The sequence below is a fragment of the Mustela nivalis genome (genome assembly GCF_964662115.1).
Source record: "Mustela nivalis genome assembly, chromosome: 14".
Classification (NCBI taxonomy): Eukaryota; Metazoa; Chordata; class Mammalia; order Carnivora; family Mustelidae; genus Mustela; species Mustela nivalis.
Genome location: NC_139033.1, coordinates 87,927,144 through 87,946,328, shown reverse-complemented (window position 1 = coordinate 87,946,328; position 19,185 = coordinate 87,927,144). Strand labels below are relative to the sequence as shown.

The following is a 19,185-nucleotide window of genomic DNA, read 5'->3' as shown; positions in this document are numbered from 1 at the left end:
AAGAGAGAGATCACAAGTAGGCAGAGAGGCAGGCAGAGAGAGAGGAGGGAGCAGGCTCCCCGCTGAGCAGAGAGCCTGATGTGGGGCTCAATCCCAGCACCCTGGGATCATGACCTGAGCCAAAGGCAGAGGCTTAACCCACTGAGCCACCTTAAATTCTTAAACACACACACACATAAATCCCTAAAACTCCTTTCTGGTCTTTGGTCTTCCCAAGGCCCCTTGGGTCGAGATGATCACTCCTGAGACAGTGTGGCAATGTGGTCAGCCCAAATGGTAAAAAAAAATTCACTTGGGCCTATGCAGGGACGAGTGGGCTTTTAAGCAGTTGCTCACACAGATGAAAAGATGTTTCTGGTAGAGAGAGGGTAAGGGTAAATTCAGCTTTCATTTTAATGTCGTTTGATATCTTCTGAGTCTTGCCATATAAAAATTTCAACCATTAAATATTTCCAGAAGAGCCCTGGCTTGGGATTTTGAATCTGAGTTCTGCAGCTGATAGCTGCATGTAAGCACCTTGGGCAGATGATAAGAGGACTTCCTGCCTCAGTTTCCACATCTGTAAAACAGAAGTGGTTGTGCAGTTCACATAGCATGTATGAATTTGCTCCTAATAGCAGCTATGGTGATACTCAGTGCTGATCAAGCTTATTTATTTAGCAGCTTCTCCTTGGCCTTCCCACTGCCTTTGTCTCCCCCAGGGGAGCTTGCCCAGAGCTTGCCCTTCAGTCTGGCTGGGGGAACCCACCATTCTGCCTTGACCTATAAGCCCCTTCCTGGGCAGTCATCCAGCCAAGGCTGCTCCTTGGGGAGGAGGCGAACACTTCTGCTGCAGCCATCATGGACCCCACAGAGCTCTCCAAATGACACCATCCTCTGGGACCCCCACCAGGTACTGGAGGTGAGTCTCAGCCTGGTGTATGTAGCCGTGGTGGGAGTGGACTGTGGACCCCTGAGGATTGCCTAAGGAGGGCAGAGTGTGAGCCCTTTGTTCCATTGTGTTGGGCCCCAGTCTTCAGCCCTTGGTAGGACAGGGGTGCACCCATTTGGGAGGTGAGACCAGGGTAGGAGAACTGAAGTTCAACCACCTCTCTGAGCCTCCATCATCTCACCTATAAAATGGGTTATAGCAAACACTTCTCAGACCATTCAGGAATAAATGGAACTATGGTTGCCGCCTACAAGGCATGTGGTAGATGCTTGTTAGGAGGTGACCATGACTACTTGCTGGGAATAATTCTCTTCCCTCTCTTCCCTCAGATGGCTTATCCCCTCCCTATGTAGAAGGCTCATGGCAGACTCTTGAAGCCCGCATCCAACCACTGTCAAACTGGGCCATGAAACTCTGTGGATGAGTGTATGGCTCTCAGAGACAGCACCTGAACTACTCCCAGAGGATATACACTTTTGTCTTCAACCAAGGGTCTGCGAGGCTGCAGGGGAGTGAGGGCAGGGGGCTTATCCCAACCCTGGAGTCTTGCTTCACTGGACCATTGGTGTAACCTGGTGTAGAGGTCTGTCTTGTTGGGCTTGGTTGCCGATGACCAGCCTTTTTTTTGTGCCTGTTTGGAACGTGTCTGGGTCTGAATGTGTCCGCCTGGGCTGTGAGTTTGGCAAAGGACGGGCTGTCCTTCCCAGCCAGGGTGCAAGCTTTGAGAGGCTGCCACAGCCTTAGAGTCTTGTCAGTTGGGGCTGATTTTCTAGCATTTGCTCTTTGCTCAGGCTAAGTGCAATGGTCCCTGAGCTCTAGGAATGGGGTGGACATTATTTAATGTGGGCTTTCAGGGGCAAGAAGTTCCTGGAGTAGAAGTCTCTCATGGCTTCCCAGGAAACTTGTTCTGGCCAGTGTCTGAGTTAATGGTCCCTCCAGATCCCGGCTGTCCTCCAGGTGCTTCTCAGGAAGCCCCAGGTCTGGCCCTTAGTCCCGGCAAGATGAGACACTGGAGTTTGGCCTGGAAGCTTTTGTGCTCAACAATGATGTGGAAGAGAGTGAGGTGAGGGCCACGACTCAGGCCCAGCTGCGGGTCTGGGGACTCTCTTCCTGTTACTCCGCTCCCTCCCCAGGGCTATTCTGTGCAGAGCTTGGGGTGGGGAGTCAGCCCAGAGAGGGGTTCTAGATCCCCTGATCAGGTCTCCAGATTTAGCTGGATGAAACTACAGGATTTCCAGTGAAGCTTGGGAAGGCCCACTCACCCCAGAGGGAGCTTGATAGATATGATTATGGGGGAGGGAACCTGTGCACCATGGCTTCTGTCCCTCTGGTTGCAGAAAGCCTGGGTCTACTTAGAGATTCCTTCCTTCATAAGTATCTTCCTAAGACACGGTCACCACAGGACTTACTGGTGTATGATAGACAACTATTACTGCGTGTAGGTGTCCCAAGATGGCACTGGAATTTCCCAAGTGCATGTCTATAAAGAGCCACACTCTACATTTGACTCTTTGCTGTCTTCCATTTAAGAGCTGTTCTCAGCATTACTTGTTTGTGTATAGAACAGAATCACCAATCCTCGAGCATTTGCTAAGTTAGTGTTTTAGAAAATAGGATTGTGTGTGCCATTATAGAACTCATGTCTGTTCCTCATTCTTACTTTTTTTTTTTTTTAAAGATTTTATTTATTTATTTTGACAGAGAGATAGTGAGAGCAGGAACACAAGCAGGGCAAGTGGGAGAGGGAGAAGCGGGCTTCCCGTGGAGCAGGGCCTCGCTCCCAGGATGCTGGCATCATGACCCAAGCTGAAGGCAGATGCTTAATGACTAAGCCACCCAGGCACCCTGCCTCCCTCTTGATATTAGCACATTTCTCTACATAGGAGAACATGTTCTTGTGTTCTCCTATGAAAGTTAACAGCTACGGGATGCCTGGTGGCTCAGTCAGTTAAGCATCTGTCTTCTGCTCAGGTCATGATCCTGGGGTCCTGGGATCGAGCCCAGCATTGGACTCCCTGCTCAGCGGAGAGTCAGTCTGCTTCTCTCTTGTTCTCTCTCTCCTTTTCTCTTTCTCCCTTTCCCTCTCTCTGTCAGAAAGATTAAATCTTTAAAAAAAAAAAAAAAGAAAGTTGGGGTGCCTGGTTAGCTCAGTCGTTAAGTGTCTGCCTTCAGCTCAGGTCATGATCCTGGGGTTCCAGGATCGAGCCCCACATCGGGCTCCTGCTCAGTGGGAAGCCTGATTCTCCCTCTCCCACTCCCTCTGCTCGTGTTCCGTCTTTCACTGTGTCTCTCTCAGTCAAATAAATAAAATCTTAAAAAAAAAAAAAAGTTAACAGCTACATAGAACCTAATGTCAGGCCAAGTTGTAACTTGGGAAACCAGGGAAACTTGGGAAACAAAGGAAACCAGGGCTCTATTGTAGTACCTGAGGATTTCTGTCTGTTCTTGTTCCAAACCAGAGCTGCAGTGAGGAAATACTCATGGATAAGGGAGAATCAGGATTTTCTTTTGCTCTAAGGGCCTGCAATGGCCTAGGGCTCAAAGGCTGGCCCAGCTTCCCACGGAGCTGGTGGGGGATACATGAAGTATACTGTCATTCTATTGGCAGGCTGTGTCACTGGCCATGGGAGCCCAGGAGGAACCTCTCAGTGGGTGTTGGTGTCCCAGATTCTTCCTTAGACCATGGTGTCCTTCCAAGATTATATATCCCTACTTGGTGAGTGTCTGGAGTTGGACAAGACCCTCTGAGCCTCGTTGGAAATCTGTATTTACAACATTTCCTCCTATAGGTGACTGTTCTTTGTTTCAAGCTGTGAGACACCAGGCAAAGCCCTCCCCCATTTTGGATCTTGGAGGTTGACGGGGGTGGGGGGCTGGGGGGCTGCATTTCCAAAGTGAAAGTGCTTGTTGCCATGATGTGCAGGCTCTGGGTCCTGAAAGCTGGGCAGTGGGAGAGGTAGAAGGCCCCACCTGGCCCTATAATGGGGTGATTCATCTGTACCATAGGAAATCCTTACCCTGGAAATGTAGGTGGCCTCTCCCTGGTATAGCCAAACCAGGGAGAGGAGGACCCAGAGAGGTCAAGTGATGGCCTGCTGTCACCCAGCTAATAGGGCCATGCAGGAATTGGGATTTGAGACGGGCCTCTCCCCCAGGCAGACTGTCTTCCCCCTACCTCCCTGCCTGAGCACATCTTTCTGTCTGGACCATTGACAGCTGACAGCTGATTAAATGGGAGAGCTCTGTGCATGACTGCTGTGATTTTGGCTCTTCCCATCCACAAAGGACCAGGTTAGAGGGATTACTGGGGAGCCCATAGCTTGTGTGGCCAATGGATGCCACTACATCTGCCACAGGCACGGCCCCTGGGTTGGGAGGGTAGACAAAGTAGTGAGTCAGGGGCCAGGAAGAAACTGTGGCTGGGGCAGGGTAGGCTGTGGGCCATCCGGTCGCCCACAACTGCCTCTTCTGTCCCATGGTGGGTTTTCTGTTGTTGTTTGGTTTGGTTTTTAAGGTTTTTATTTATTTGACAGAGAGAGAGAGAGAAAGTGAGAGAGGGGGCACAAACAGGGAGAGTGGGAGAGGGAGAAGCAGTCTTCCTGCCGAGCAGGGAGCCTGGTGCGGGGCTTGATCCCAGGACCCTGGGATCATAACCTGAGCCAAAGTCCACCCAGGCACCCCTGTCCCATGGTGTTTTGAGGAGGCATCTTCCTCTGCTTGGGACAGGACCTATGACGGGTATGCTAATAACTTCTTTCCCTGCCCACTGATGATAGAGTAGGAGCTGGTTTGCCATGGCTGGCCATGGCAGATGGGGAGGGACACTCTTTGGTTCTTGGCTTCAGCCCTGGCCGAGGCTCCTGGTGCTGCCCCTGGTAGCAAGTACCCTTCTGCTCAGAGGGAGCTCTCTGAGTGGCAGTAGAGGAGGTTGAGCAAATGACAGCATCCTTTGCTGACGGCTGCCTCAGCTTCAAGGGTGTAAAGGGTCCACCCCTCATCCTCCTTCTGAGCCTGCTGCAGTGTAGGAGGCTTTTCCGCAGGGGACAAGGGTAGTGCTGCCTTCTGCCTCCATCCTGCACCAGAGATGCTGGGCCAACCACTCCCAGGGACCCCTGGACCCACATTGCTGATGCTACCACAGTCTTCCAAGAGAATGAGCCCATCCTCCTCTTCCCTTTCTTCCCTGCTTCTACCTCCTCTCTCCCTCATTTGGAGGGTAGACATAAAATACAGGATGCCCCATTAAGTATTATTTCAGAGAAACAATAAATTTTAAGTACATTCCACATATTGCCTCTTCCCCCCCATAAATCTGACAACCCTCTCCTCCCTACCTCACCTTCCCCACCTCTGAGAGCCTAATTCTGGCAAATTGCTACAGTAGTGTGAATCTGATGCGAGTGAGCAGGTTGGGGAGGGTGGCCTAACTTCAAGACTATTTCTCCCACCCATAGGCCAAAGGAAACGAGGCCAGTGCCTTCTGAGATCTCAGGTTCCCATCTATAAGATGGAGATAAAATCTTGTGCCCATAAGTGCAGATGGAAAGTGCTAGGCATTGCTGAACACTTGCTTGATTGGTTTTGGAGACAGGCCTTCCACTCTGGCTCACTTCAGCAGCCTTGGTCCTGGGCAGCTCATTCCCAAGGACCAGTCAGCCTTTGGTTTCCACCTACCCACCTTTTCTGTGTAATTCAGTACCTCCTGTCCAGAGGTCCTAGGGCTCAAGCCAGTGTCTCTGTGTCCCTGGCTTGGATGGAGCAGGAATGTCCTGGAGATGTGACTTCTCCCTCAGTCACCCAGGGCCATGGAGGGTGTCAGGAGGTCATGCTTCTCAGAGGCCATGTGAACAGTGGACAGGGTGCACGGCTTAGAGGCAAAGGCCTAGTCCATTTTGCTGTGAATCTCCTTGGACTAACAACATACAATTGAGCATTGGGGGGCTCTATTACCCCAGCTGCCCAATGGACATAACACATACTTTGTCCATAAACTGGGATTGGAGAGGATGACACCCAGGACACTTCTACTGGAAGATCTAGGACAAATAAGTCATTCTTTGTTTCCTTTGTGAAAGTAGGGTCTGAGGAAGTGGAATTATAGACAGTTAAAAACAATGTCTTTGGAGTAAAGAAAAAACAAACCCTAGGGCTTGAATCTGCCACTTAAGAACTATATGTTGGAGGTGACCTTACCTCTCTGAGCCTTCCTTTTCTTATCCATAAGATGGCCATGAGAAGTGGCCCCCGGGGGAGGTTTGAGAGTGAAATGAGCAACACTCATAAAGCACTTGGCACCATGTGTGGTATGCAAGAAAGCACTCATCAGATGATAGCCTAGACTTTTAAATTGTTATCAACAGGCAGCAGCCAGAGCCAGATAAGACCTCTTTTGCTTTCAGTAAAGTTTCTTTAATTGCTTAGAATATAAGGTGTGAGTTCCAAGGGAAGTGGATACAGGTGGGAGTGATGGGTTGGGAAGTCTTAGGGAGGCCTCTCCTACCTACCTGAGGGGGCAGTAACCAGGGTGGCTCTGGCCTCTGTCCTAGGTGCTGAAATTTACACCGGTGAATTACCCTGCTCACTACCTTCATTCAAGTTCACAAGTATATATTGAGCATCTACTGTATAAGGAGTAGAAGTAAAAAAGAATTTAGATGTATTTGTAACCCAAGTGGCTCATAGCTCATAGCGTAGAAATTTGAACACACACAAATGCCTTAGGAGAAGTGAGGACAAAAGGTAAGGATTCGTTTTGTGATTTCTTGGGTTTCAGTGATGTCACCTCTTGCTTTCACCTTTCTTCCTTCTCTTATGCAATCTTGGCATCCTTCAAAAACTGTGCCTTTCCTGATCTGACCACAGCACATAAGTCTTCCTCAAGGCAGCTCTTTCTTTACTGACTAATCTCACAGAGTCAAGAAGACTAGTGATCAGTTTCTGAGGGAAGGAAGGGTGATAGGATATATATATAGAAAAAGGAGAGGGTCTGGGGTCTCAGAGAAGTGAGGAAGCTGCCTAGACAGGGGTGAGTTCTTTGTCATACTTCTGCATGCCTTCGTCTGGGAGCAGCACTTCCACCGTAAAGCTGACCTTCTTGGCATGGACAAAGCTATAGGTGTTGTCAAAGCGCAGGACATCTGGGGGGACAGATGGACAGATGGATAGTTAGGCCTGGCTTCACATTGCCCATGTCTCTACCCCAGCTATAGGAGGGAGGACAGGCTCTGTTTCTACCTGCTATGTTAACTAAGCTGGGCCAAGTTCCCACCACTCCTTTTCCCTTTCCCATGGGAACTGTCACTCTTAAGCCATGTCTGTAAACAGACACTGACCTCCTCTTGGCGCATGCCCAGCCTGACTTCAGTTGCACGAGTTGGCAATGAGGACAATGGCCACTGCGTCCCATTATCTCCACACCTGGACACTTGCATGATAGGGGTTGGTGGGGGTGGGAGGGAAGCTGGGAATGTCAAAGACCTCCCAGCCCACTTGGATAAAGTGTGACCAGTATATACCTTCTACTTCCTCACAATCACCCAAGAGGCAGAGGTTGTAATCTCTGCTTCACAGAAGAGCAAACCAAGGGTCCAGATTGGTAAGCTTTGCCGGGGGTTATGCAGCTACCATGAGACTGAGGTGGGACCCTGACATCACACTCAACTGTGTGGCTCTGAATAAGTTGACTTACTTCTCAGAACCCCAGTTTCTGCCTGGGAAATGCCTTATTGTCCCTTGTCTGTGTCCTGTGGGCCAAGTACTCTCAGCCTTTTCAAGGCATCACTAGCTTTTGGTGTGTAGTAAATGCCTGAGAGTATAGTCTGAATGATCAACTGTGTGAATGAATTACACTAACCTAGGCTGTATGTTCCTGGGATAGGGCGGGTCATTGCCCCTCTGTTTCCTCCTCTAAACCATGGGACAGGTGGCTCCAGCCTTCCAGAGTTGAGTTCCAGCCAGGGTAGACTTACAGACACCGGCTTCTGAGCAGGTGAGGCTCCCATCCTCAGGCACCATGTGGGCATTGTAACGCTGGCTGGGGAGTACTTCTGTCATTTCCCCAGCTCGCTGCCGCTCCCCCATCTTGGTCTTCAGGAAGACCCCAAAACCAATGTCTGCACCATCAGAGGAGAACTGCCACCTGGGTGGTGGGAGGGGGATAAGTCCTGCTCATTCTTGTGGGACCCTGAAGGTGTAAGATCAGCCAGAAATGGGTTGGTGTCCAGGCCCTTACCTGAGGACACAGCCTGGGAACAGAATTTCATATTCCACCTGGTGTGAAGAGCCACGATTGATTTGCACTGAGTGCTCATACTGAGTCTTCACTTGGTCCCGCACGTACATGGACTTGGGGATCTCCCCACCATAGTTGATCTGCAGACACAGGACAGAATGGGCTTGCTTCACTCTTTTGACCATGGCATTGCTTGTGCTGTTGAATTCATGCTGTTTCTCCTGCCTGAGATGCTTTCACCATCTTCTGGAAGTATGCTGCTCACCCTGTCCTCTCCCACTGCCACCTTCCCACCACCTGCCACCAGAAAGCCTTCCCTGACCCTCCAGGGTCAAAACCTCCTCTGGAAACCTCCCCTTCCAGTTCATCCCTCAGAGTCACATTTTCCTCATTTCTTGTTTGCCTGCACAGCTGCTGAGAGCCCGGTGATAGGGAGGCTGGGACTGTCTAGCCCAGTACCTGTCTTACAGGGGTCTCTCCATGTCTGTGGAGAATTTGTGGAATGAATGAGTGGGTGAGAAAGGAACTCAGCTCTACTCCCCTCTCCTGTCTGGGATTATTTGTACCTTAGTTAAACACTTGGGGTTCCCATCTGGGTCAGTCAGAGTCCCTCCAAACTGAGCAGGCAGTTCCTCGGGACTGATGAGTTTCAGCAAACCTTCCTTCCAGTTGCCTGTGGGCAGAGGGGTTAAAGTGTGGAGGGGACTTGTCAGCCCTCCACTCCCACTGGGGTGGGGCCCAAGCCCAAAACCCTACTAGGCTACAAAGACCAATTAACCAGTCTCTCAGGCCTTGGGCTGTAGGAAGTGTCATCCAGCATTGTATTGCTATGGAAAAATGTTTCCTGAGCTGACGGGTTTGCACATTTTTGAGGGTCTTCCAGTCCTGAGTAGTGAAGATAAGAATCATCTAATTGTCTCAAGGAGACTTTAAAGCCTTTGAAGTAAAAAACCTTGTTGGCGGCCATACAGCATATAGATGGCATACTCAAGACAGACCTCTTGGTGGGGAATGGATAGCCCTGGGCCTTTGAATAGACCTTCCCTTTCTGTGCTGCTTAATCACTAAAGCCATAATGCTCATTACTGTTCTTCATGCCCTGTGCAAAACTCTAATCATTCTGGGTCTTATGACAACCCAGGCTATCTCCCCTATCCACCCCCAACCCCACTGTGGCCATGGGATATTCCTTGCCTCCAGTGGGATAAAAGCAAAGACCATAATGCTTGGCACATGAGGGCCAAACACACAGGACCCTGTGTGCCACCAGTACCCAGACTTGTACCTGGAGTGTGGCATTACCCACACTGCTACTGGATTTGGGGGGCTACCTTGTGATCCACTTAGCTCCCCATCCCTGTGGAACTGGGCAGAGGCAGAGACTCAAGTATCAGGAAGAGAAAGAAAGCAAGGATTTGTAAGACTCTACCTTCCCACATTCTTAGATCTCCTGATTTGATGATCTGACCATTCTGCTTGCAAGAAGTTGCTCCAAGTTCAAGGTCATTGGCTTGAGTTTAAGAACTATTTCTCTTCTTTCTTTCTCTTTCCTTATCATTTTAATTTTTTTAAGATTTTATTTATTTATTTGACAGAGAGAGAGAGAGAGATCATAAGTAGGCAGAGCAGTAGGCAGAGATAGAAGGGGAAGCAGGCTCCCCACTGAGCAGAGAGCCCGATGTGGGGCTCGATCCCAGGACCCTGAGATCATAACCTGAGCTGAAGGCAGAGTCTTAACCCACTGAGCCACCAGGTGCCCCTCCTTATCATTTTTAAAAATAATGATTTTTTTCTACTTATACAAGTAATACATGTTATTATAAAACTTTAGAAAACAGAAAAAAATACAAAGTAAAAAAAAAATGCTTGATTTCTTGCCATCCACAAATCAACATTTTGTTTCATTTTCTTTCAGTAATTTATTTTTGTTTTTACAAGGAAGATGATACTATCCACTCCACTTTATAATCTGCTTTTAAAAACTTAATAACATTTCCCTTGGTATCAAATCATCTTTTATGGTTTTCTAGTAATTCATCAAATAGATGCATTATTATTCACTTATCCAGTCCCTTCTTGTTGACACTCCTTTCCCTGAATCACATCTCCTCTTCCTCTTCCTGCCCTTCTTCCTTATCCTACTCAGCCCACATTGCCTTTAGAAGCACTGAGGTGATAAGTATTGAAAGGAAAATGAGGCCTATAGCCCAGAGGTTGCCTATCAACCACACTGAAACTAATAAGGAGAAGGTGTGAGGCCTCAGTCACCAAGGACATGGAATGTTCCAGAGATAATTGGGTATACTCTATAGAGTAAAATATATTTCACTTTACTTTTGAGAAGGAATGTCTGACTCCAGGTGGCACAGTGCTCAGGGAATAGAGCTAGAATTACTTACTTCCCAATACTATAATTTTTCTGCGTGTGTCTTCACTCAGGAAGGGCTTCATGAGGTTGTAGCCCACAGGGAACAGTTTGGTAGCTGAAGAGATACAAAGATAATGGAGAAAAAAATTATTCCATTGTGACACTCTCTCTGTAATAGTCATAGCCACTAATATGGAGGATTCATGAATTGGAAAATGTCCTGCACTTGCCAAACTGCCCCCACAATTGGTAGCCAGATAACAGGCAGCCAACTAACCAGCCACCCAGTCAATCATCCAATCAACCAAGCAAGAAAATGGCCCATCAATTTGCCTTCTAATCAGGCCACCAATTAGACTACCAACTAGTCAGCCAACCTACCAAATAGTCAAAACAACAAACTAACAAATCAGCCAACCAGAAAACCCATCAGCCTATTAAGCAACCAACTAACAACACAGCCACTTGCCTTCTGCAGCCAGCCAACCATCCAAGTTTCAGCTAAATGACAAATTGGCCAGTTGACTAACCAATCTGCCAACTTGCTAATCACCTACCCAACTAACCAAAATGCTAGCTGGTCCCTCAGTCAACCAAGCCAACCACTATCCAACAAACCAACCAATCAACCAATCAATTAACTGACCAACTAACTCTCCAACCACCCACCAGTCATTCATCTAGACAGCCAACCAACTGGCCAATAAACTAGACAACCAACGAAACAAATAATCAATCAACCAACCAATATCCATTTGGGCAAAACAACTGAGGGAAAAAACCAGGATGAACACATAAGACAACTAGAGACCTCCAGAAGGCAGCAGGCAGGAAAGGCCAGACTTGGCTGCTCCAGCTTTCAGTGTCACAGGCAGTTTGGCAATGGAGAGATCAACATGGGTGGGAGAAATGAGAGAGGATTCCTGGAAGAGCTAGTATTGGAACTGCCTCTTCTTGCAGTAAGGCCAACCGCAGAAATTACTATTTAAGGAACACTAACTTTATTCCAGGCATTCTAAGTGACTTGCATGCAGCCAAGCAACCAACCTGCCTCACTACTACCCAGGGAAGAAGGCACTTTTATTGTTTCTAGGGTACAAATGAGGAAACTGAGGCACAAAAAAGTGAAGTCACTTGTCACACACCTTTCACAATGAGCATGAACTTCAGGGTCTCCGGGTAATTCTCTTCAAGGAGGCCAAAGAACTGTAGAACCAAGAAAGACCCCATCAGAGCCCACATCTCATCTTCTCCTACCCCCATTGCCTTTGCAGTCTCCCTTCTGGAGTGTCCAAAGGACTAAGGAGGGTTTCCTTTATTTCCATCACCTCCACTGGCCTCCGGGGAAGAGTTTCTCTCTTCAGACTTTAACAACCACACTCTAATAATAATCATTTTCAGAGTAAATCTTATAGTAATAGTAGTATAGCAATAATAATAACTATTGTTCATTAAATAGTCACAATTTTCCAAGCACTGTGTACACATTTTATATATCAACCCACAGGAATATCCCTACATCCCTTTGAAATGCAGAATACCGGTATTTGCATTTTGTAGGCAAGGAAACTGAAGCATGGAGGCATGAAGTGACTTGCTGGAGTCACAGAGCTTGGGATGACAGAACTGGGAAGATTTGGCAGAGGGTGGCCTCTAGGGTCTCAGTACAGTGTTGACTCTGAGGCCTGTCTTTTGGAAAACACATTAAGGCCCTTTAGGTCCTGCGTTGCAGTGCCAGACCCCAGAAAGTCCACCACTTTTTACCAAATCCTGGCTTTGAGTGAGCAACAAGGTCACAGCAGACCAAGCTCATCATTAAGGAAATCAGAAGTCACCCATGGGGCCTTCTCCTTACCTCTTGGTACACTTCCACCAGAGGTTTCCAGAAGTGCTTCAGTCCCAGGCCCTCACAGTCAAATATCATCACAATGGTCTCAATCTTCTTTCCCAGCTGCAACAATAAAAGTGAAGACTACTTCCAAGGTTCAGGGTGCAGGCTCAGAACTTGGGACATGGTGACCCTAGCATTTGACCCCTCAGTGATTCTACCAGCCCCCTACTCTGTCCTCAAAGGAACAAATGGACAAAACTGAATGCATTTACCCACACATCCACCTACCCATCCATCCATCTATCTAACTGTCCATCCATCCATCATGCATTATCCATTTATCATCTGTCCATCTATCCATTAATTGACCCACCCATCCATCCATTCATACTACAATTCAATCATCCAATTATCCCTCAGTTGGTCCAATTGATAATTATTTTTTTTAAAGATTTTATTTATTTGAAAGAGAGAGAGATCACAAGTAGGCAGAGAGGCAGGCAGAGAGAGAGGGGAAAGCAGGCTCTCCACTGAGCGGAGAGCCCAACACAGGGCTCAATCCCAGGATCCTGAGATCATGACCTGAGCCGAAGGCAGAGGCTCAACCCACTGAGCCACCCAGGCACCCTCCCAATTGATATTTATTAAACACCTGTTTTGTGTCAGACATGGAGAGTATAACCTATAATATTCTTGTGCTCAAAGGCTTCACATTCTGCTTGGAGAAACTGACAAGCAACTAGGTCGCTATAAGTCCCGAGGTAAGTGCTGCAAGTAAACAGCACAGGAGCTGCGGGGACACGTTAACCCAGATAGGGACCTCAGAGAAGGTGACATCTAAGTTTGGGACCTGAACGATAGAAGGGAGAGAGCCAAGGGAAGTGTGGGAGGTAGCGATGCACTGGGGGATAGAGTTATCTGAACAGAAGGAACAGCAGACTTAGAAGGAGTAAAAGTAACTAGCATTGTTGAGAAATATGCATGAGGCTCTGTGTGCTGGGCCATACATTTGCATTATCTCATTTAATCTTTGCAACCATTATTTATTATTATTATTGTTTTGTAGGTGAGGAACAAGCTTAGAGCGGAGACATGACTCTCCAAGACCACACAGCTAGGAAGCAGCAGAGATGCTGAGATGGTTTGACCCCAGAGTCCTCTGACTGTGACAGCAGAGAGCACAGTGTGTGTGATCTTGGGACTCTGTCCCCTGGCAGCCTCACTTGCACCCAGCTGCCCGCCTCACTCAGCTTGGGCCTTACCCGCTCTGTCTGCAGGTCACACTCATGCAGAATGCGCTCGCAGTCCCTCATCTTGGTCTTAAGCAGGTCTTGCTTGGTGACCGAGAAGAGGAGGCCCTTTGGGTCAAGCGGCCCAATGATGTCATACCACACTGGGCAGCCATCCCGGTCATAGCCACACAGGCCACCAGGCATGTACTTCTGGATCACCTGGGCATGGAAAGATACACAGAACTTGGCATTATGCACTTCTCCAGAGACCCCCATACTTGGCTGGCCTGGAGGACCCAAGCCTGCATACAGCATGCTATAAGCACTGCCCCTTCCCTGAAGGATGGCACTATTGTCCAGGTGAGGAAAGCTAAGGGACCCTGGGGGGAATACCTTGCTTGTAGAGAGTACATGGCAAAGCCAGGCATCAGCTGGGTCTGGCTGAAGGCCTCTTGGCTCCTTAATTCTGTCCCCCAACATCTCCCACGTCCCTTTCCATTAACTTTTCTTAATGGAAAAGTTGAGCTTAGTGATGGAAAACATGGATTCTGAAGGTCAATATATTTGGTCCAAATAGAGACACCACTGCATCCTTGCTGTGCATCCTTGAAAAAGTGACAGTCCTTTCCAGAGTCCCATTCCACTTCTCTTCTGTAAAATGGTTTGGTTAATCCCTCCCTTAGGGAAAGTCCCCAAGATCATATTGGCAAAGCACAGTGCCTGGCCCAGAACTCACACTCTACAAATGAAACTATGGCCACTATGGCTTTACTAAGAGTGCCAGTGGTGGGACTGTTCTCTCCAGCAACTTGGTGGGCTAAATTTCTTTCCTGCACAGACAGGATGCTTTGATCAAGGCCCTAGGGGTGAAGGCTCAGAGGCACAAGCTATCTGTGGTGGTGAAGAGCCAGTTTCATGTGAATTCAAATCCCAGCTCGACGTTGAGGCTGTGGGACTTTGGGTAGCATGCTTTACCTTTGCTGGGCCTCAGTCTCCTCATCTGTAAAATAGGGACAGTTGTACCCACTTCTGAGTTGTGATGACTAAGTAAATTCATGCAGTTAAAGTTTTAACTCAGGCCAGAACCTCATAAGCAACCAGGAAATGTTCATCTTTATTAGAGGAGAGGTGCTTGGAGGCCTGCAGGCAGTTCCACAGGCCTCTCAGGCTTGTAGCCCTTCACTCGTGTTCTCCAGTGACCCAGAGGCTGCTTGAATGTTATGTCTATAAAAGACTGGGGTGTTGGAGGAGGGGTTGGCTCACCTCTGGGGGCTGCCAATCAAGGATGTGGTCAATGTCCATGGACTTCCGGAACTCCATATACTGAAAGGGAGAGGAGGAGAGGTAAGGCCCCGCTGGGCTCCCAGCACCTTCAGTGAGGGGGTGGAGATGGGAGCTGGAGGTGTGGATTGCACCCCACAAAACACTTCCCAGATCTCCATCAACCCAGATCCCCTATCAAACATGGTTAGACAGGTCTCACCTTGCGGAGCATGGCCTCTGATTTCTGTAGGTCGAAATTCCGAGCTGTGTGAAGATGGAAGGAAGGTGTGAGGCAGGAGAGAGGCTGCCTTGTCACATTGTCCTGGTCCTGGACTGTGAGGAGCTATGCATGGCACTAGGGGCCCGGGTAGGACCTTCCTTCCTTCCTCCCGGGTAGGGCCCTCCCCTCTCCTGGATCTGAGCATGTGAAGCAAGACAGTGTGATTGGATCCTGAGAGCCATGAGTTGTTCTGCAGCGGTTAGGACCAGGCCCCTTCCACTGCCCCTCACCCTGGTCTCCCCCACCTCTGCCCTCACCTCGGAGCCAGCGCAGAAGGAAATAGTCATCAGGATTGGGCAGGGCGGGCAACACGTCCTTCACATTTTCTCGAAACTGGGAAGGGAGATGCTGGTTAAAGTGGCTTTTGCACTGAACCTTGGCCCTCAGACTCAATAATTGTTTTCATCATCCCTTCTCTTTCACACGCCCACGACGATGGAAGGATGGGTGGACAGATGGATAGGACGAGAGGCAGGTATATGGGTAGACGGGCAGATGAATGAAAGGAAGGATAGATCCTGAGTAAATGGATAGAAAGAAGGATGGATGGATGAAGGCTTGGATGGTTGAGTGGGTGGGTGAATGGAAAAAGAATGAAGGAGAAATCAGTGGACGGAAGGAGGGAGAGATGGGGGAATAGAGGAAAGAGAGATTGGTGGGTGAAGAGACAGGAGGAGGGATGGATGGATGGTTGGGGGGGGTGCGGTGGGATGTGAGAAGAAAAAAGGATAAATGGCTGACTGTGTGGGTGGGTGGGTAAGGGGACTGGAGTATGAGTGCATTCATAGTTCTTTCCGTGTATTAGCCTGCCGAGGCTTCTGCCTTTTTTCATCCCATCTTCTACAAAAGCGTGGTTAGTGATTGCATGTTCTCCTCCCCATTGGCTGTGGGGCTGACCACTCACCCTGCTCTGTCCCGCTCACCCTTTCAGACAGGTTATCTTTCAGGGTCCTCGGGAAGGAGGGGAAACAGAGTTAGAGGGCAAACCATTAGCATCCTCGGGTTCCACCGAAGGGGCCTGGGAGGAATGGCTGGGGTGGGGTCAGCTGTCGGTAAAGCTCTCTTATACTGTCTCCCACAAAAGAAGTCAAGTTTGATCTGGCACACACACTATTACTGCTTGGATGTGGTACTTTTCCCTCAACCCCTGCCCTGGACAGAGCTGATATCACTGGCTGCTGTGGAACATGACCCTGGGTAAGGTGACGGTAAAGAGAAAATGTCAAAAACACACTAAGCCAACAGAGTGGGACAGGGTTCTGGCCACCCCCTCCCCCTCTCCTCTGCCCTTTTCTTCTGGGGCTCAAGGAAAGGGGCTCTCACCTTGGCCAGGGTCTCTGCCTGCTTGGGGCTCAGGTCTCCAACTCGGCCACTCATGGTGTCTGGGTGAGGCTGGAGGAGTGGGGGCTACTCCAGGCAGAAACTCAGCCTCATCTGTGGCCCTACCCAGCTGGGGCCTTTTGCCCCCACTTCTGGGTGTGGCTCCAGGCACCTCCTCCTTGGCCAACTGTTGGATTGCATATTACATAACTGGGATTAAGTGAGGTCCCGTGCTTGGCTCTGGGACAGGTCTGGGGGGGGGGGCAGGTGGGCACAGGAGAGCATGCCAGAGAGTTTTGGAGCCCAGGCTGAGTGCCTTTCAAATCCCCACCCATGCTCCCAGGCCTCCAGAGAAAGGGGGGATTTCAGGAGGAGTGAAGACTGCCCCCAGCAGGCACCCTTTCTCTCTCATCATCAATCTCCCATCTGCTTAATGAAGAAATCCCATACCTAGCGTTCTGCAAAGGGCACCCCCTAAATCCAGCTCTGACTGGTAAGACTCGGGGACTTGTTTAAGCTAGCAGAGTTCGTTTAGTTTGTTGGGGGTGGGAAACTCATAGCCTTTTGCACCAAGTGTCCATGTTCAAGAAGAGACAGGCTATGTCCTTGCTGAAGATCTGTTTTTTCTACTGGGCTGACACTACTTTTCCTGGTGTCTTTCAAGTCCTATCATGTGATGCTGACACTGAACCTTCAATACAGGGAAGGGCTGAGCACCCCACCTTTTTGCCTGCTTTCTCATCGCTGAGATCATGAGGACATGAGGGTCTTTGTTTGGGATCCCACATTCCCTGGGCCCTGAGGAAGAGGTGGGGCATAAACACGGTCTTGGGGTAGTGAGGGTGTTTCTTGGTTTTTTGGATTTTTTTTTTTTAATTTTTCCTTGGTTTTTAAACACCTGATCAGTGAGGGGTGTCCACCAAGCATGCAAGGTGATGAAGGAAGCCCAGAAGATTTCCCTGTCCTTTGATTTCTGTCATGCTGCCTGATATCCCACCATTAGACCTGCCTAAAAGGCCTGGCCTGGCTCCCCATTCCCCTATGAGAACACCCTTTCAAGAGGACATCTCTGAGAGTCACTTGCCTCATTTATGGAATGGGACTACCAGTGCTTGCCCTGTCCTTGTGCAGTTGGAGGGAAGATCTAAGGAGACATATGGACTGTCAAGGGTCATCACAGCTAAGGGATTATTCTTGTCCAGCCTGTCAGAAACTCCAGTAGAGCAAAGGCCACGTTGTCAACGACTATCTAAGAGAAGGAACCAGGGCCACATCTGCTTGAGAGCACACCACGCCTGTGTGGCCATATCTTCACAACTTGATGGGGTCCGTGGGGACTGAAACAACCCCTGGACTAGCTCAAGGCACTCTGCCCAGGGCTCTCCCAGGTTCCCTGTCTGTGGGCATCCTATGTCCCCATCCCTGGGCTATCTTGGGACTTCTTTTTTTAAATTTTTTTCTTTTTTTAGATTTTATTTATTTATTTGAGAGAGAGAGAGAGAGAAGAGCATGGGAAGGGAGAAGGTCAGAGGGAGAAGCAGACTCCCCATGGAGCTTGGAGCCCGATGTGGGACTCGATCCTGAGACTTGCAGATCGTGCCTGAGCTGAAGGCAGTTGTTCAACCGACTGAGCCACCCAGGTGCCCTATCTTGGGGCCTCTTTGGGCTAGCTGACTTTGGTTAGTGCTGGATATCTTCCTTGCTCTGAGCCCCTGATAGAATCTGGCCCACAAGGAGAAGGGGGGCATTGTTAGCCATCTCCCTCAATCTGAGGCACCTGCCAGGCGCACTCAGAAGCAATTAGGTAACTCCACACCTCAACCCCACCCCACTTCACATTCCATCCTCTTTCTGCAAAGCCCCTAGCTGCTGTCCACACCTACTTCCAGCCAGGCTGGGAGCAGGTGGAGATTAGGTTCCTCCACTGCCCTTTCATTAGCCCCTAATCCTTCCTATTTCCCACCAGTCTCCTTTCTCTCCCTCATCCTTTTCATGTAAGGTGCCCCAGTTATTTCTAGGGACATCAGGGGCTGGGCAGGGAGAGCCAGAAGGGAACACCTATTGTGCACACAACATTATCATTCATAACACTGGCCAACAGAACTTTCTGCAAAGATGTCTTGTATTTAGGCTGTCCTAGTCAACATATTTGCTAGCCACTAGTCACATAGGAAAATGGTTAATGAGACTGAGGAATTCAAGTGTGAATTGAATTAAATTCAATTTTGATTAATTTTACTTTAAATCACCCCATGTGGGTTGTGACTACCATATTGGACAGTGTAGGCTTATTATACTTATTGAAGGCTTATTCCACGCCAAGCCCCATCCTAAATACATTGCCTCATTTAAACCTCAGAACACCCATAGGGGTAGGCACCATTGTTAAGCCCATTTTATAGATAAGCAAACTGAGGTATAGAGAAGTGAATTCAACCTAGCCAGAGTTGAGCCCAGGCAATTAAGCACTCTGCTGTTGCACTATTAGATGATCCCACAGTCTCAGCTCCAAGAGCTTCCATCCTTATCAGAGGGAGGTCCCAGGCACAGAAGTCACCCCAATGGGATGGATGCAGGTAGCATTTGAGCCAGACTTTCAAGAGAAGAAGGATGGAGATTGGAGTAGAGGAGTGGGCATCCCAGGTGGAGGGAAAGTGCATGAGCAAAGGTGTGGAGGTGGGAAACTGAAGAGCATGTGGAGGGGAATGCTGGGGATATTGCAATAAACC

At 49.0% G+C, this 19,185-nt stretch overlaps 2 protein-coding genes across 3 annotated transcripts in view; both read right to left on the bottom strand.

Moving 5' to 3' along the window:
• Positions 1 to 2,409, bottom strand: part of SF3A1 (splicing factor 3a subunit 1) — a gene marked incomplete at its 5' end in the record, with an annotated part of 15,116 nt that extends 12,707 nt beyond the window's left edge. Inside the window, one exon of the mRNA XM_082699055.1 lies at positions 2,341 to 2,409. Coding sequence (XP_082555181.1) covers positions 2,341 to 2,409 — 69 coding nt within the window. The remainder of the gene's footprint in view (positions 1 to 2,340) is intronic.
• Positions 2,410 to 6,318: 3,909 nt separating this feature from the next.
• LOC309847563 (SEC14-like protein 3) overlaps positions 6,319 to 19,185 on the bottom strand; it is a 34,228-nt gene continuing 21,361 nt past the window's right edge. Inside the window, exons 1-12 of one of the 2 annotated variants that reach the window (XM_082698132.1) lie at positions 16,460 to 16,668; positions 15,394 to 15,469; positions 15,077 to 15,120; positions 14,857 to 14,916; positions 13,624 to 13,812; positions 12,386 to 12,481; positions 11,676 to 11,736; positions 10,562 to 10,645; positions 8,729 to 8,835; positions 8,163 to 8,302; positions 7,900 to 8,069; positions 6,319 to 7,068 (exon numbers count right to left, since the gene is read on the bottom strand). In XM_082698132.1, the coding sequence (XP_082554258.1) occupies positions 6,947 to 7,068; positions 7,900 to 8,069; positions 8,163 to 8,302; positions 8,729 to 8,835; positions 10,562 to 10,645; positions 11,676 to 11,736; positions 12,386 to 12,481; positions 13,624 to 13,812; positions 14,857 to 14,916; positions 15,077 to 15,120; positions 15,394 to 15,469; positions 16,460 to 16,513 (1,203 nt within the window). In that variant the 5' untranslated portion in view covers positions 16,514 to 16,668 and the 3' untranslated portion in view covers positions 6,319 to 6,946. Of the gene's footprint in view, positions 7,069 to 7,899; positions 8,070 to 8,162; positions 8,303 to 8,728; positions 8,836 to 10,561; positions 10,646 to 11,675; positions 11,737 to 12,385; positions 12,482 to 13,623; positions 13,813 to 14,856; positions 14,917 to 15,076; positions 15,121 to 15,393; positions 15,470 to 16,459; positions 16,669 to 19,185 lie in introns of those variants that run through there. The other variant, XM_082698136.1, reaches the window with a different exon arrangement.